This window comes from Colobus angolensis, unplaced genomic scaffold (assembly GCF_000951035.1).
Source record: "Colobus angolensis palliatus isolate OR3802 unplaced genomic scaffold, Cang.pa_1.0 Scaffold217, whole genome shotgun sequence".
NCBI lineage: Eukaryota > Metazoa > Chordata > Mammalia > Primates > Cercopithecidae > Colobus > Colobus angolensis.
Window position 1 is genome coordinate 2,643,157 of NW_012115344.1, and position 18,075 is coordinate 2,661,231.

At 34.5% G+C, this 18,075-nt stretch overlaps 1 protein-coding gene across 3 annotated transcripts in view; it reads left to right on the top strand.

The window, feature by feature from the left end:
• Positions 1 to 18,075, top strand: part of BANK1 (B-cell scaffold protein with ankyrin repeats 1) — a 329,903-nt gene that overhangs the window by 73,094 nt on the left and 238,734 nt on the right. For all 3 annotated transcript variants that reach the window (XM_011943209.1, XM_011943211.1, XM_011943210.1), the window contains 2 exons: positions 4,063 to 4,201; positions 12,859 to 12,998. In XM_011943209.1, coding sequence (XP_011798599.1) covers positions 4,063 to 4,201; positions 12,859 to 12,998 — 279 coding nt within the window. The remainder of the gene's footprint in view (positions 1 to 4,062; positions 4,202 to 12,858; positions 12,999 to 18,075) is intronic.

Genomic DNA, 18,075 nt, shown 5'->3' on the forward strand with positions numbered 1-18,075 from the left:
TCAGCAGTAGCTCCATCCTAAAGAACAATTAAGAGTGAGCTTATTTTCTTTATCTCTTTTTTTCTTTAAACCCAGATCTTTAAATGTATCATTTTCCCTTCCTTTTGGTAGAATCTGCCCGCTGTAATCTCAACTTTCCTTCTCCCCAAATCTCTTACTTCCTTTAGTATAATCAACCTTAATTCTTTTATTTTTATTTTATTTTCCTACTGCTGCTATTCTGATGTTAAGATAGAGACATTTAAAAAACCAGTTGAGTCACTTACTGATTTCTTGAGAAAATTTAATTCTGAAAGTCATCGTGCAACCACAAAAGACCTTTAAAGTGGCTTTATCAGCATTTGGATCTATATTAATTTTATTGAATGTTTTTAAAATCAGAATCCTACCACACACCATATTCCCTAATAAAGGTCTTTATTTTATATGACCTGTTCATTGACACACTCTTAAGGCTAAAACCCTAATATGAGTCTTCAAGCCCATAGGACAGACCATGGATTATGTAATAAACAAATATAGAGATAAATTGAGATGCCATGAAAGAATGTGAGTCTTAAGGGCTAGAAGAATCTCAGAGATAACCTTTTTACCAGTTCATCTGTTGACTCTGAATACAATTTAAAACAGTGTACAAAAGTTAATAGCACTACCCACTTACTTCTGATACCAAATCACAAACTAGTCCTTGGTAACCAACCTTAACTTAAAGCCCAATCCTGTGATTTAATTGAAAAATACAGTAAAAGCAGCAAAAGATGATTGTGTGCATTAATGCCTGAAATGTCTGTATTGTGAAGTGATGCCTTCTCAGAGGTGAAGTTTTACAGTGACCAAAAGATGTCTCTTTCTTTTAAGTAAGTGGTTATCAAAAACTAAACTACATACAGGGACTACTAGGGGAGTTTTCACACACACAAAATAATGCCTGTGTCCTACCTTAGAGATTCGGATACAAATGCAACATTGCTGACCAAATTTTACCTCTTTTGTTAGGTCTCAAGGCTTATGACCAATGTAGCCAAGCTTTAAAGTTTGGAAGTGATAATTGTCATAACCCCTTGTTTCCCTGAATGCTCTGACCCAAATAAGGGATTCACAGAGGAGTCAGAAAGATTGGGAGCAAAACAATAGCTTCATAAGTGGTAAAACCAGTTTATGACCATTTGGAGTTCCTAATATTTTCTCCACTGAATTAAATTTACTCATATAATTAAGAGCCAGTGCTTACTCCCAGGAGTAGAGGAAGCTTTGAGTACTGAGAGAAGTATGGAACAGAGCTGAGCATACTCAATTTAAAAATGTCATCTTTTTACAGACTTATTCCATCTTAATTTAAAAATTTATATACAGAATGTTTTTATGTGAATAATTTTTGAAAGGTGCTACAATAATATAAGAAAACAAAAACACCCTTAGGATGTTTAAAATCTAGCTAGAAAGGCAAGACACAGACATGAAAAACTAATCAGTAGTAGAGAGCATGACTCTTAGTAACAGTCAAATGATGGTTATGGATATGCAGTGCTCTAGTGTTCCTTTGAAAGTTCTGAAACTTGTGAGCTGAAGTTGCAGGAGGATTTTGTGAAACTGGTGAGATCTGAGTTGGACATTGTTGGAGAGGATAAATATGGGGATATAGAAGGAGAAAAGGAATTAAATATCATACCAACATTATGTTCAAGCAGGCCCGGCTACCTAGTTTACAGTGCAAAATGAAAGTACAAAGTACCATGTTCAAATTATTATAATGTCAAAGTAATTACAGTAGAATATTAAACCAAATACAGGGCCTTCTAAGTGTGGGGCCCTGTATGACTGTAAGGTCATGGGCCCATGAAGCTGGCCATGGGTACAAATGAAGATATGAGTGCCTCATTTGGGGTGGTCAGTGTGCTTGTCTTTTGTTTAGAGCTTTTCTGTGGAAATGGTTGAAAGGTGGAGTCCTGCCTTTTTTTTTTTTTTTTTTTTTTTTGAGACAGAGTCTTGCTCTGTCGCCCAGGCTAGAGTGCTGTGGTGTGATCTCGGCTCACTGCAACTTCTGCCTCTCGGACTCAAGCAATTTTCTTTCCTCAGCCTCCTGAGTAGCTAGGATTACAGGCATGCATCACTATGCCCAGGTAATTTTCATATGTTTAGTAGAAACGGGGTTTCACCATGTTGGCCAAGCTGGTCTTGAACTCCTGACCTCAGGTGATCCACTTGCCTCAGCCTCCCAAAGTACTGGGATTACAGGCGTGAGCCACTGTGCTTGACCCTGAATGGGGAATCTGATGTGTCAGAAGCAGTCATGAGTAGGGAGTCGGTTGGGTGGATGAAACACTGGGAGAGTGCATGTGCACTGGCCAAATGTGGAAAGGCATAAGTCAAAGTTAAACAAGGAATGATGCACACACAGGAAATATCTCTGAACTTTAAAGCAGAGGATCTTGAGTGAGCCCAAGTGAAATGGAAAGACATTATTTGGCTCTTAAAGATTTCAGGTAAAGGGGCAGATATGAGAAACAAAAGGAACAAAAGAACTGCCAGAAGCGAGGCCCTGTGAAGAGGAGGTTGCAGATGTGAGGAACAGGAGGGCTTACGCTCCTGCTTTTCTGGCATGTTGCATGTGTGGGGCAAGAGCAACAGGTGGAATAGTGGGAGTTCCTTTGAAATATGATCCTTTCCCGATGAGCACTGTAAATTCTGAGGAGAAATTTAGTTCAAAATACCCTATGGACAAATATTTGGGAGTATTAGACTCTGGTGGAAAATGCCTGAAGTAGATTTTTGTGTGAGCTGAAATGATTCTGTAACATCAACATAGTTAGAAGCTCTTTGGGATAAAGCATAAAGATGTAAGTTTTATTGGTCAGTAATTTATACTTAGGGGCATTTAAGAGAATCTTGAAATTAGTAACTTTTTGATAAACATGATTTTATAAAAGCACATAAGTATGATCCCTGTTTTTTTTAGCATGGAATTGAAAGTTAGTATGACTTGAAGAAAGCTTTTGAAAGGTGATATCTAAGATAATCATAAAAAGAATGTTTTATTTTAGCTTTTTCATGGGGTTTGACAGCATGATATAAGGAGTAGTGTGGATTTGGAAATTAAATATTTCTGATTAGACTTCAGAATGTAATTCTATATATTAGTTGTCCTTTTCTTAAAAGAGAAAAAGAAATAGCCTTATCTATTTATTTTGGGGTGTGTGTGTGTGTGTCTGTGTTTGTCTTTCTATATGTATGCCTTTGTGTTTATCTGTTTCAGTTAGGATTAGAGGAAATATATTTATATAAAAAGTGCTGAGTATAATTTCTAGTATAAAATAGATAATAAATGTTTATGCCTTTCTTTTCTCTGTATTAACTCCAATCTTTCATTCCTAGTATTGTTTCTCAATATTTTTTCACAAAGAGTTATTCAATAACCTTTTTCATCTTATAGATGTGGCTCTTCCATCTTAATTAAATCTAGAAACTTTAGATTTATAACCTTTAGTCAACTCAAAAACCATCGCAGACACTTAATCATAAATAAAGAGTAGCCACTGAACTTCTACTACATAAAACATAAAACTATTGGACTTCTTAAAAGAAAAGTCATTATATTTAAATTGTAAGAGATCTTAAACTTTTTCAATTCTATCATTTATAGATAAAGAAACCAAGTTATACAAAGGAGTAAAAAAGGGATTTGGAAAAATGATTTGATTAACAACTGAATTATAGTCTTCTGCTGGTCTGTGAAATGATGCGTATACCCTGGTACAGAGAGCCATATTTAGGAAGAGGCAAGAGGAAAAGGAAGAGGCCATATTCACACTGTTTCTTTAAGTTGCAAAACATGGCATTAGAGGGAAAAAAAGAACATCCAATAAAAATAAATTTGATAATATTTAAAATGTAGTGAGAATCACATTTATGTATTTTATTTCTGGATACAGTTGAAAATACAAACACCATAGAAGACTTATTCAATGATAGTGTATTACCTTAATTATAAAGAAATGTAATGGGTTCTTTGGCTAATGTAAACTTTTTTCAAATGCTTAAATGGGTTACATTTTCATCTTACAGAATCCTGGTGAAATATTCATAATTTTGAGAGATGAAGTAATTGGTGATACTGTGGAGGTTGAATTTACATCAAATAATAAGCGCATTAGAACACGGCCAGCCCTTTGGAGTAAGAAAGTCTGGTGCATGAAAGCTTTAGGTAAGAATGTTTATGATTTAATAAATATAAAACATCATCCTTAGTTCCTTCCAATAAATTTATGATAAATGGTTTCACTTCCCTACAAAAACTAATATTGTTCTGCAGGTGTTTCCTGTGTTTAGTTTTCACATACCCAAGGTTGTTATTATTAATCTGGATTTGCAAAAGTAAGAACATGCAAATTATGAGAAATTAGTTTGTATACTGTGTAATGAAATGACATCCAGTAACATCATACATTTTTAAACATGTCAGCAGAGAGCATTTAAATATATGGCAATTACTAAACATATAACTAAAATTGTGTGCTTTGTTGTGACATTTGGATTAGCAATTTATTTTGAGTTTTATTAATAAACTCTATTTTCTTCCCTTTCTGTCTTTTTTCCCTCCAAGTCTCTGGTATATTTTTGTGGCTCTGAAAAGCATGTTTTCTCCATTATTTTATCAGTATGGTACAATTTGTACATATAATCTTCTCATCTTTTCCTTATCTCACTTACAAAGCTAATCATTTGATTATTCAGCTTTGCTTATAGCATGATAAATTGTATCAGATTTAAAATTCCACATGGAATAACCATACTTGCAACAATAATTGTGCTAAAATCAAACTCTAATATTAATCTAATACTAATTTCCAGATATCTTAATATAAATGTAAGACTACTTGGTTTTTACATTTATGATGTCTTTTCATGATCAGGGAATAAAATCATCTTACAAAACCTCATAAATGTGAACTTTGTAAAATATTTAGAAATAAAAGGTGCTCAATCTTGTTATGAATTTGGAAATGTGGCAGAAATATTTTAAATTAAAGATCATGTCAAACACATTTTGAACATTTATTCCTTTTAAAATATAGTGATTATGCAGTCTATTTACAAAGCATTTACAGATTTCTGTTTGTGTGGAAAGTGTGTGTATGGATTTCCTTGCACAGCTTAGACTGAAGTTGGATTGTAAGAAGGAAAAACTCCATACTAAACATTTATAAACATTTCAGACACTGCTTTCTCTCATGGATAAGCATATGTAGAAGTGAAATGAGAAAAACTCCATCTCTTTCCTTTTCTTTCTTTCTTGTCTCAATGCCCCCTACTTCATTATGTCACATTCTTAAGTGGTTTAATGAATAAAATTTTCTAACTAATTAGTTTCAGAATTTAAATTTAGTTAGAATAAAGTCACTATAGAAACATCAATATTGCAGATTCAGAAGCACTTAAATAATATTTCCCCAAAGCAGATCAAGATGTCAAATGTAATTATTCACATTACTTAAAAATTTTTGCTCAGTATAGCTGCTGGCTAGGACAGTATAAAGAATAAAACATGTCAAAGTTCAAATTAATTATAAGAAAAGCAGAAAATGAATATTCATGCTTTCCAAGATATACCAAGACATAATATTATCTCCATGGTTAAACAACAAATCTGTAATAAATAGATAAATAAACCACTATTTACCAACTATCATAATTAAACTTATTTAAGTATTTGTTTCAACTGTTGTATTCTGTAAATTGATGAGAAATTTTCTCGCAAAATGTTGACTGCTTTGTATCAATATTCAACATGGTTACTTGAACCTGTTTGGGAGTATGGATGGAAAATGCCTCAGCAGAAATAGGCCCAGAGCTTTATTTTCTCTGCTTCATGTCACTGTATTTTGAAATGTTTTGAACCCTACTAAGAACAACTAGTAAGAACTACATTTTACATCATGACCCAGTACATGTGCACAGATATATAAGGAAAACAAACATTTTACAAGTAATATTTAGACTAATCGTTTTAGCCCCAACAGTAAAGAGCCCATTTTTACAAGAAAAAGCTGAACAACTACAAATCGACCACGTTTCTTGAACCCATTAGAGAACTAAAGTTGGAAGGTGTTAGTTGCAGGTGTGATACCTTTTCTCACCATCATAAGGTTCACAGCTGTCATTCCTATAATAAAAGACAGATTAACAAGAGAAAAGCATAACAAATTTATTTAATCAAAGATTTATAGGAGCCTTCAGAAATGAAGACCCAAGGACCCAGGGGAAACTGTCTATTTTTATGCTTAGGTTCAATGAAGAATAAACAGCCGTGTAGAACAGTGATTGAACAAAAGAGTATGAACTAGTGGTAACAAGCTTGAGGGGAGGAGGACCCAGTAAGGCCTGGCTGTTCTGACTTTTGTTGGCTTCTCTATGTGACATTCATTCCTCCCATGTATGGAGCAGGCTTTCTCTGAAATGAGGATCTTTAAGGGAGAAGAGAGAAGGGAGACCTTTTTTGGTTTTGTGGTTTTCTTTGGGAAAGAGGAGTTCCAGTTTCTATGATCTGCCTTGGAGAAGAGGAATTCTTGCTTCTATGACTGGATCAGGGGCAGGAAGAAGGGCGGGAGACATGAGGACGGAAGGTCAGAAAGACCTTGCTTCTGAGGCCCTTTTGTCTTCTTTAGTTCAAAGTATGCAGCACACCAAGACGTCATACTTTGGGGTATTGTCTTCTGAGCTCTGACAAGGGCAATCCACTATTTCAAAAGCTGGAGAAAACAATGAATTAAGAGAGTGTCATTTGAAATCTACTTACCTAGAGCTGAAGCCACTGGAGCCACAAAGTAGTAGGAGAACTTAAGTGTTAATTTTGATGGAAGTCTGAAAGCTGAGAATGGATTAGTTTGAGAGTGAGAAACTCCTGGAGGCAGTAGTTTTAGGAGGTTCCCACACTTTTGTAGGATTTACCTCCATGAATCCCACCAGGTTTGTACAATGCAGATCTGAGAAAGAGCCCATGGAACCCTGGTGGGATCAGAGGAAGAATAATCATGGTGAAATACTTCCAGCATGTTCTCCATAGCACAGGCCTACTCTCCAGAAGAAAACACTTTACCAGAGCCTCATTCCAGCTGGGAAAGGACATCATTTCACTGTGGCTCCCTCTGGCCTTCCTGTCTCACTTAAGGGGGATTAGGGGAAGCTATGCTATAGCAAAAACACTTGTAAAGTCATAGCGAAGAGTCACTAAAAGACTAAGACTTAATCATAAGAATATAGAATGCTTTCCTTCCCTACAACCTTATGGTTACCACAGCAGGATTCCAGCATAATGACACTGGATTACTGTTTAAAAAATGCAACCAACCAGCCGAAAAAACCCAGCAAGATCTAGACTCTCTCTAGGTAAAGTACTTAGAAAAGTACATAATCAAAAGAGAGACAGAAACAAAAATGGTAGAGGAATTTAAAGCCACTAGCACTGATAGCTACAACAAACATTAAATACAGTCCAACTCCTAAACAGATTCCTATAAATTCTTTCACTACAAGACTATTTATCTTATATCTAGTCATAAACCAAAACCAAACATTGCAAGGCATTCCTAAAGCAAGATAAACACAATTTAAAGAGACAAAGCATGCATTAGACTAGAATTAGATATGACACAGGTGATGAAATTTTCAGAGAGGGATTTTAAAAGTGATTAAGATATAAAGGGATCTTATGGAAAATGTAGACAACATGAAAGAACATATTGATTATGTAAACAGAGATAAATTTTGAGAATCAACAGGAAATGCTAGAAATCAGAACCACTGTATCAGAAATTAAAAAGTAACTTTAATAGGTTCATTAGTAGACTTAACAAAGGTCAGAAAAGAATCATTGAACTTGAAAACAGGTCAATGAAAACTTCCCAAACATAAACAGTAAAGAGAAAGAAGGTTTTTTTTGTTTGTTTGTTTTTTAAAGAAAGGACAAAACATCTAAGAAATGTGAGACAATTTCTAACATACATGTAATTGGAATACAAGAAGAATGAGAAAATGAAGAACAATAAATGTTTACATATTAATGGCAGTGATCAAAACACAGATATAGAAAGCTCAAGTAACACAAAGAAAGATAAATATAAAATATTGACACCTATTCATATTACATTTGATCTGTAGAAAACTGAAAACAAAAGAGAAAATCTTGTCAGAAGCCAGAGAAAACAATTAACTTACCTGTAGAGAAACGAGTATAAGAATTATGTTGAATTTCTCTTCAGAAACCACACAAGCAAGAAAATAGTGAAGTAAAATATTTTAAGTATTGCGAAAAAAAGGAACCCACCAATCTAAAATTCTATATTCAGTGAAATTATCCTGAATATAGAATGAAGGAGAAATAAGGACTTTTTCAAACAGAAAAATGAAGGAGTTCATTACCAGCAGACCTGCCCTGCAAGAAATTTTAAAAGAAGTTGTTTGGGAAAGAAAGGAATAAATGGTGCTGGGAAAATTGGCTAGCCATAAGTAGAAAGCTGAAACTGGATCCTTTCCTTACTCCTTATACGAAGATTAATTCAAGATGGATTGGAGACTTAAATGTTAGACCTAATACCATAAAAACCCTAGAAGAAAACCTAGGTAGTACCATTCAGGACATAGGCATGGGCAAGGACTTCATGTCTAAAACACCAAAAGCAACTGCAGCAAAAGCCAAAATTGACAAATGGAATCTAATTAAACTAAAGAGCTTCTGCACAGCCAAAGAAACTAGCATCAGAGTGAACAGGCAACCTACAGAATGGGAGAAAATTTTTGCAATCTACTCATCTGACAAAGGGCTAATATCCAGAATCTACAAAGAACTCAAACAAATATACAAGAAAAAAACAAACAACCCCATCAAAAAGTGGGCAAAGGATATGAACAGACATTTCTCAAAAGAAGACATTCATACAGCCAACAGACACATGAAAAAATGCTCATCATCACTGGCCATCAGAGAAATGCAAATCAAAACCACAATGAGATACCATCTCACGTGGTTAGAATGGCAATCATTAAAAAGTCAGGAAACAACAGGTGTTGGAGAGGATGTGGAGAAATAGGAACACTTTTACACTGTTGGTGGGATTGTAAACTACTTCAACCATTATGGAAAACAGTATGGCAATTCCTCAAGGATCTAGAACTAGATGTACCATATGACCCAGCCATCCCACTACTGGGTATATACCCAAAGGATTATAAATCATGCACACGTATGTTTATTGCGGCACTATTCACAATAGCAAAGACTTGGAATCAACCCAAATGTCCATCTGTGACAGACTGGATTAAGAAAATGTGGCACATATACACCATGGAATACTATGCAGCCATAAAAAAGGATGAGTTTGCATCCTTTGTAGGGACATGGATGCAGCTGGAAACCATCATTCTTAGCAAACTATCACAAGAACAGAAAACCAAACACCGCATGTTCTCACTCATAGGTGGGAACTGAACAATGAGATCACTTGGACTCGGGAAGGGGAACATCACACACTGGGACCTATCATGGGGAGGGGGGAGGGGGGAGGGATTGCATTGGGAGTTATACATGATATAAATGATGAATTGATGGGTACTGACGAGTTGATGGGTGCAGCACACCAACATGGCACAAGTATACATATGTAACAAACCTGCACGTTATGCACATGTACCCTAGAACTTAAAGCATAATAAAAAAAAAAGAAAGAAAAGAAATAATATAGGTGAGAAACTTAGATCTGCATGAAGAAAGAGCATCAGAGAATAAATGAATAAAGGTAAAAACAAAATCCTTCATTTTCCTTATTTTTAATTGATCTAAAAGATAAATGTGTGTCTGAAGTAAACACTATCAATGTGTTGAGTGATTACAGCATATGGATAAGTGAAAGTAATGACAGCAATATAAGGGACAGGAGGGACTTAGGTTTGTTAAAAATGTATATTTCAGACTCTAGGACAGTTACTAAAAATTTTTTAAAAGCTATAAATGGTAGGCTAAGAAGAGAGAAAATGGAATCCTACAAAATTCTCAAATAATTTTGAGAGAGAGCAGAAAAGGTTGGGGTAGAGAGGGGTAACAAAGAAAAATGTAGGGAAAAAAAATTACAAGTATGGTAGATATAACCCAACCACGTTACTGAAGCCAAGTAATCACTACTTAAGTTTAGTGAATAGTCTAAGAACGTCAGTTAAAAGACAAAGATTGCCAGAATGGATAACAAGCAAGACCCAATAATATGTTGTCTGTAAGAAACTCAGTTTAAATATTAAGACATGGGTAAATCAAAAGTGAAAAGTGAAAGGGTTGGAGCAAGGTAGGTTGGAGGTTGGTGCAAAAGTAATTGCAGTTTTACAAATGGCATTGAAAGTAATGTAATGAAATTGGAATGCAAGAAGAATGAGAAAATGAAGCAGAGATCAAAACACAGATACACCAACCTAATACCATGATAACACTAATCAGAGTAGAGCTGGAAAGTTGTACTAATTTCAGACAAAGAAGATTTTAGAAAAAGAAAAATTATCATGAATAAGCAGAAGCATTATATAATGATAAAGATATATTCTCCAAGAAAATAGAAAACTCTTACACATGTATGCACTTAACAACAGAGTGTCAAAATATGTAAAGCAAAAGCTGCTAGAATTGAAAAGAGCAATAGACAAGTCCACTATTATGTAAGATTTGAACACTGTCTTTCAGTAATTAATAGACTCAGCAGACAGAATATCAATAAGTATATAAATGAACTGAACACTATTATTAATCAACTTGATTTAATTAACATTTATAGAATACTCCATCAAACAACAGTAGAATGCACGTTTTTCTGAAACTCATTTGGAACATTCACCAAGATAAGCCATCTGCTGCATCTTTAAAAAAGACTGCTGGTTCAGTCCATGTCAATGTCTACTGTGATGAAATCATTAAAGCCACAACCAGAATTAAGTACTACCCAACAGCAAAGGCAAACATTTAATTTTACTCACTTCTATTTGAGTCCTTACATTAATTGGTTTTTATTTTTACTGAGAAGCTGTAAAATACAGTCATCATAGTGAACCAAAATTAAAGTAAAATAATGTTCAAGCAGTACAGGGTACTGCTCATGTAAAGGTCAGTTCAATAATGTATTACTGAGGAGGCCTCCCAACCATATGAATCTATAAGGCATTCTCTGTGACATATAGTTGGGACCAGTAATTAGGTATTGATTTAATAACTGCCATTTAACAAATATGAGAATGTATACAGCAAACACAACACTTTAAAAGGCATCTCCTTGGAGGATTACTCTAAAATCGACATCATTATCAGTAGATGCACTGGTAAAATTTTGAGTTAACTAAGGACTCAATATATAAGAATAAATCAGTTCAGTTTCATGTTAGATTAAAAAAATATAGAATATTTATCTACTCTGTATCAAAAAACTAGCAAGCAAATCTCACCATATACTTCTCATGATTCATTACCTGATTTTCTTTCAAAAGGTTAACTCTCCATGGTAAAACTCCAAATCTCTTTTGTGATAAACAAAATTAATATCTTCTTTCAAAATAATTTTTATGACTTATCATAACGTTTACATTGAAATTTATCTTTATTAAATCTACTGAAATTGATTTCATTTGACTCCAATAACTCTAGAACCCCCTTTACCATATGCATACTGCTTTAGCTGATGAGATGTGGTTTAAAACTTTCATTGTTTGTTGTAGTTTCCCTTACATTCTCTATTGGATGAATGCTTCTTTGGGAAGAGAGAGCTCCTATTTTTCTACATACATCATTGTAATACATGCAAGGCATCTAGTCAAGAAATATGAGAGGAAGAAATTTCAGCTCCTCGACCTAGTTAAGCTTAAGATTGCTATCACTGCATTTAAATTTTCTTCAGCAATATTATAAGAAGTCCTTTAGCAGCTTCATGAGATAAAGTGAAATTAATACTTGAACCTTAAAAACTTTTAAATATTCAAAACTCTTATATTTAATGACTTATTCCTAACCCTAGATATTTGAGTGACAGTTTTCTGGGAGAACTTGGGAAGTATCTCAATGACAGATTAAAAGCTCTTAAAATTTGTTCCATAAATGAATTTAAAGAATTACATTTTGTTTACTTTTCTTACACTAAAACATAATAACTTTTTTAGTGATTTTTTTTGGTATTCTTTCATAGACAGTCCTAAATTCTTATATAACTTTAATGCTGCTCATATATTACAGCACAGTTCACAATGTAGTGTATCATTCATTTTGAACAATTTGTTCTCAAAAAGGCTTTAGATGAATGTATGATGTAAATACTACTTTAGTATCTGGGCATTAAACCTTACCTTTCCCAGGGTTTTTCACTGTAGTCAACTGAATACAAGTTGTATAATTTAAATCAGCTATACTCTTTCAAATTACAATTTTGAGAAACTTGCCTGTAATTAGTTAAATTGTTTTCATAAGATAAATAATAAATACCTAACTTTTGATAAATGGCTGTACTTTTCCAAATTCTAAAGAATTATGTCAAGATTATAGAGTGTTACAAAGAAAAGTTATATTAGTAAGTAAGTAGGGACAAATAATTTAGTGCTTTACTTTTATTGTTATTTTAGCATACGTTTTGTATTTTAAGTTTTTTTAAAGCAATTAAGTCTAAAATTGTACATTTCATTTTGTGGTTTCCAACCACCAAGAATTTTAAAAATGATTTTAAGTGCGAGAGTTTAGTAAAAGTGTTATGAATTTTTAAAGACTTCTTTTATATTCTCTAAAAGATGTAATAGTATGAATATGCATTAAATACTCTGCCCCTAACTCTTGTTTATTATTTTCATAAGAGTTTCCTGCTGGTTCAGTCCATGTCAATGTCTACTGTGATGAAATCATTAAAGCCACAACCAAAATTAAGTACTACCCAACAGCAAAGGCAAAGGAATGCCTATTCAGAATGGCAGATTCAGGAGAGAGTTTGTGCCAGGTAAGTTGATCTTTCCACGAAGTTAATCATAATGTAAGCTGAAGAGCTAATGAAGGGTAAGAGGATTCATGCTTTGGTATAAGTTTGAATGTTGATTGAATAAGAGTGAATTACTACTGGTCAATAGGAAGGGAAGAAGCAACCTCTGTTGTGCCAAAATGTGGACAAATTACTTTGCCTAGGTCAAAAAAATCCAGATAATGTCGATGGAAAACAGCTTATTCATTACAAGGTAGCCATTGTGATGGGCTCATTTTAAAGCTGTTACAAGCAGATAGAGAGAGCAATTAGGAAGAACTCCTAAGAAATGAATTCCTTCTTTATTCAGACCTGCATAACACAAAGTAAAATGAAAGTCAAATCATCTGTCTCATGCTTTGAGATTAAGGAGTTAGACAAACCAAAATATCACCAAAAGGGAAACATGTGGTGTCAATCTAGAAATTGTTACTTTCATGTGGACACTTCTAAGCTCAGTGTATGTTTTTCTTAGTTTCATTTATTATTGTTATCTGATTGTGAAAATTATTTTTTGCTTGTGATGTTTATTAGGAATATGTGCTTATTCCATCAAATTTTCAGAGTGAAATAAAGGCCATTTCTAATGACTTGATAATTAGAATTATATCTTTGCTTAATTGCCTCAGTTTTTCGTGTGGGTGAGAGGTAGAAGGGGGTAGAGAAAGGAAGTCTAAGTATCTACAAATTTACCATAAAATTTACCATAAAAACCTATCTTCAAATTTACAGTAAAAACTTATAAGGTTTTTAACAAAACTATCAATGATAATGTAGCTGACAAGTTGTCATGAAGCTTTATGTGTTTAAACTAGATTAGAATTGGAGGATTTGTTATTATTTCATGTGACACATTTTTCTATTAGAGTTTTATTTTTGTATTATATGAACGACATATTTTAGAACAACGGAAAAGGTAAACATGTCTTAGAAAAGGACAGGGAGTGAAATAACATTTGTCAAACTGGAGAGTCTGAGGACATTAGACAAAATGTCTATATTGTAATTCCAAAGCAAGTACAAAAGTAATAGCTTGAAAAATAGACTATTTTCTTGTGACAAGTCTACCTTATCCTCTACTTAAAAATTATATTCATAACAAAAAAAGATTAATAAAGGTAATATATTGCATTGTGACTATTCAGTCAGTGTAGAAGTAAAGTAGTCCCCAAATATATTTTATGTTGGTCTTTCTGTTGTGGGTGGGGATCTTTGAATATAGTAAAAAATAAATGTAATTTATGACACCTGGACAATTTTTCAAGATGCTATAAATATGCAACTCATGATTTCTTTTACAGCTTGAAGTGGAAAAAAAAAGTGAGTTTGCTAGTTTTTAGATAAGTAGGAGAATGCTGTTTCTTTTTCTTTTTCACCCTCTGTATTGGAAATGAGGGGAAAGAAAGAGTCACGGCTTTTCTCAAGGATTTTTCTCCACCACCAAGCTCTGGTGGCCTATAGAACGGAGGATGTTGGGCAGGCACAGGATGATTCAGGTTTTACTATCAGGAGAGAGCCATTTTAAGTCAGAGGTCTGAGTAACGACAGACAGAATTACTCTAACTTGGTGGCAGCAAACCATGGCATGGCAAGGAGAGACATTAAGAGACTGTTTAATTTATGTAATTTAAGGGAGGTTTAGAGGTTTTGCAACTGTCATGAGGGCACCTAGAAGTATTGTGGGATTAGATAAAACAAAATCTGAGACTGGGATCTCAGACCAGATCAAGCTGTACTGTAACAGACTGGATAGAAGGAAAGGCTGCACTTCAGTGAGTCTCCCAAGCATCTTGGACTAAGTATGACATGGGATTTGTCTAAATCTTCTGGTATCTGGACCACACAGGGTATCTGTGAACTCACTGAGGAGGTGAAAAGCACTTTCTACCCTTGAAGAAGCAACTGCAGAGGCATTGCCGCAGTGTATTTTAGATTTGTTTGACCTCGAAGGAGGTGTCCCAGCCCACACTGTGCTTCTCCTTCAGGGCATTTGGTTTTCCTTTCTATATTTGCCTTTGCTCCCACATAGATTATGTATTTAATGAATTTTGTGGTCGGGCATGGTAACTCACGCCTGTAATCTCAGTACTTTGGGAGTTCGAGGCAGGTGGATCACTTGAGGCCAGAAGTTCAAGACCAGCATGACTGACAATGGCAAAACTCCATCTCTACTAAAAATACAAAAATTAGCAGAGCATTGTGATGTATGCCTGTAATCCCATCTACTCAGGTGACTGAGGCAAAATAATCTCTTGAACCCAGGAGGCAGAGCTGAGATCACACCACAGTATTCCAGCCTGGGTGACAGGGTAACAGAATAAGTCTTTGTCTCAAAAAATAAAGACAAAAAAAAAAAGGAAACTAAAAAGAAAACAAACAAACAAACAAACAAAAACAGCATTTTGTGGAAAGCTGTACATTTCTTTTCCAGATTAGAACATTTCAGTAATTGTTTCTTTCATGGGCTACTCTGCCATTTTATTAAGAAATGTGAATATTTTGCCCATGGTTCACTTTGAACACCTGTATTGAAAACACAATGTACATTGTAATTTTATTTAGCATAGTTACTCTTTATAAGTCAGAATATATGCCAGAAGATTTGAATTTTTAAAATAACCTACCTACTTAGCTGAAATGGTATATTGTAAGAACTTTCCTGAGTTTTCTAGTAAATTTTAATGGTAGATGTGATTTCAGTAATCCTAAAACTTAGCAATAAGATCTTTCTCATGAACATTTAAAAGCTATTGGGCATGTAACAACATGAACATTGTGTGAATTTGAAGAAAGAATTACTAATGAGAAAACTGCGGGGTTTATGTTGTAGCAATTGTTGAGTTTGTAATAAGAGACTTTGTATTATCATTTAAAAGAAACCATGCATATAGCAAAATGAGCAATCTGTGAATTTGAGAAAATAATAATGAGAAATATGGCTTTCTAATTTAATTTTTAATGACGTCTATTACGTTTTAGAATACCTAACCTGAATAGTTTAATTATCTATCTGCTTCTTTAATCATTTCATCTTTGTTGGATAAATACTAAATCCCAGAACATAGCCTCATAAAGGTGAAATTTCCAGAGCATCACTTAAAATAGTAAATATAAGAGAGATTCAAATGAAAGAAATCCAAAGCCCAGTTTGGAATGATAATTAGAATTGAAGTGCTAGTGTTAGAAATACTAGTAACTCCTGTTGAACTAAGGTAATTAAAACCTTTGAGACTTTCATCCTATTTACAAAAATGTCTTGGGGAAATAATAAAGTTAACTTTGTAACTAGATAACAACATAAAAGCAAAATAACATCAAAAGGCTAAAAGAACACAGTAATTATTAAGTAGTAGGATCCTTTACAGTAAAAGATTTTTTTTATTATTATACTTTAAGTTCTAGGGTACATGTGCACAATGTGCGGGATTGTTACATATGTATACATGTGCCATGTTCGTGTGCTGCACCCATTAACTCGTCATTTATATTAAGCATATCTCCTAATGCTATCCCTCCCCCCACCCCCTCCCCACAATAGGACCCGGTGTGTGATGTTCCCCTTTCTGTGTCCAAGTGATCTCATTGTTCAATTCCCACCTATGAGTGAGAACATGCGGTGTTTAGTTTTCTGTTCTTGCAATAGTTTGCTGAGAATGGTGGTTTCCAGCTTCATCCATGTCCCTACAAAGGACACGAACTCATCCTTTTTTATGGCTGCATAGTATTCCATGGTGTATATGTGCCACATTTTCTTAATCCAGTCTGTCACTGATGGACATTTGGGTTGATTCCAAGTCTTTGCTATTGTGAATAGTGCTGCAATAAATGTGCATGTGCACGCGTCTTTATAGTAGTATGACTTATAATCCTTTGGGTATATCCCCAGTAATGGGATGGCTGGGTCAAATGGTATTTCTAGTTCTAGATCCTTGAGAAATCGCCACACTGTTTTCCACAATGGTTGAACTAGTTTACAGTCCCACCAACAGTGTAAAAGTGTTCCTATTTCTCCACATCCTCTCCAGCACTTGTTGTTTCCTGATTTTTTAATGATTGCCATTCTAACTGGTGTGAGATGGTATCTCATTGTGGTTTTGATTTGCATTTATCTGATGACGAGTGATGATGAGCATTTTTTCATGTGTCTGTTGGCTGTATGAATGTCTTCATTTCAGAAGTGTCTGTTCATATCCTTTGCCCACTTTTTCATGGGGTTGTTCGTTTTTTTCTTGTAAATTTGTTTGAAGTCTTTCTAGGTTCTGGATATTAGCCCTTTGTAAGGTGAGTAGACTGCAAACATTTTCTCCCATTCTGTAGGTTGCCTGTTCACTCTGATGGTAATTTCTTTTGCTGTGCAGAAGCTCTTTAGTTTAATGAGATCCCATTTGTCAATTTTGGCTTTTGTTGCCATTGCTTTTGCTGTTTTAGACATGAAGTCCTTGCCCATGCCTATGTCCTGAATGGTATTACCTAGGTTATCTTCTAGGGATTTTATGGTTTTAGATCTAACATTTAAGTCTCTAATCCATCTTGATTTAATTTTTGTATAAGGAGTAAGGAAAGGATCCAGTTTCAGTTTTCTACTTATGGCTAGCCAATTTTTCCAGCACCATTTATTAAGTAGGGAATCCTTTCACCATTTCTTGTTTTTGTCAGGTTTGTCAAAGATCAGATGGCTGTAGATGTGTGGTATTATTTCTGAGGGCTCTGTTCTGTCCCATTGGTCTATATCTCTGTTTTAGTACCAGTACCATGCTGTGTTGGTTCCTGTAGCTTTGTAGTATAGTTTGAAGTCAGGTCGTGTGAAGCCTCCAGCTTTGTTCTTTTGGCTTAGGATTGTCTTGGCCAAGCGGGCTCTTTTTCGGTTCCATATGAAACTTAAAGCAGTTTTTTCCAATTCTGTGAAGAATGTCATTGGTAGATTAATGGGGATGGCAATGAATCTATAAATGACCTTGGGCAGTATGGCCATTTTCACAATACTGATTCTTCCTGTCCATGAGCGTGGTATGTTCTTCCATTTGTTTGTGTCCTCTTTTATTTCACTGAGCCGTGGTTT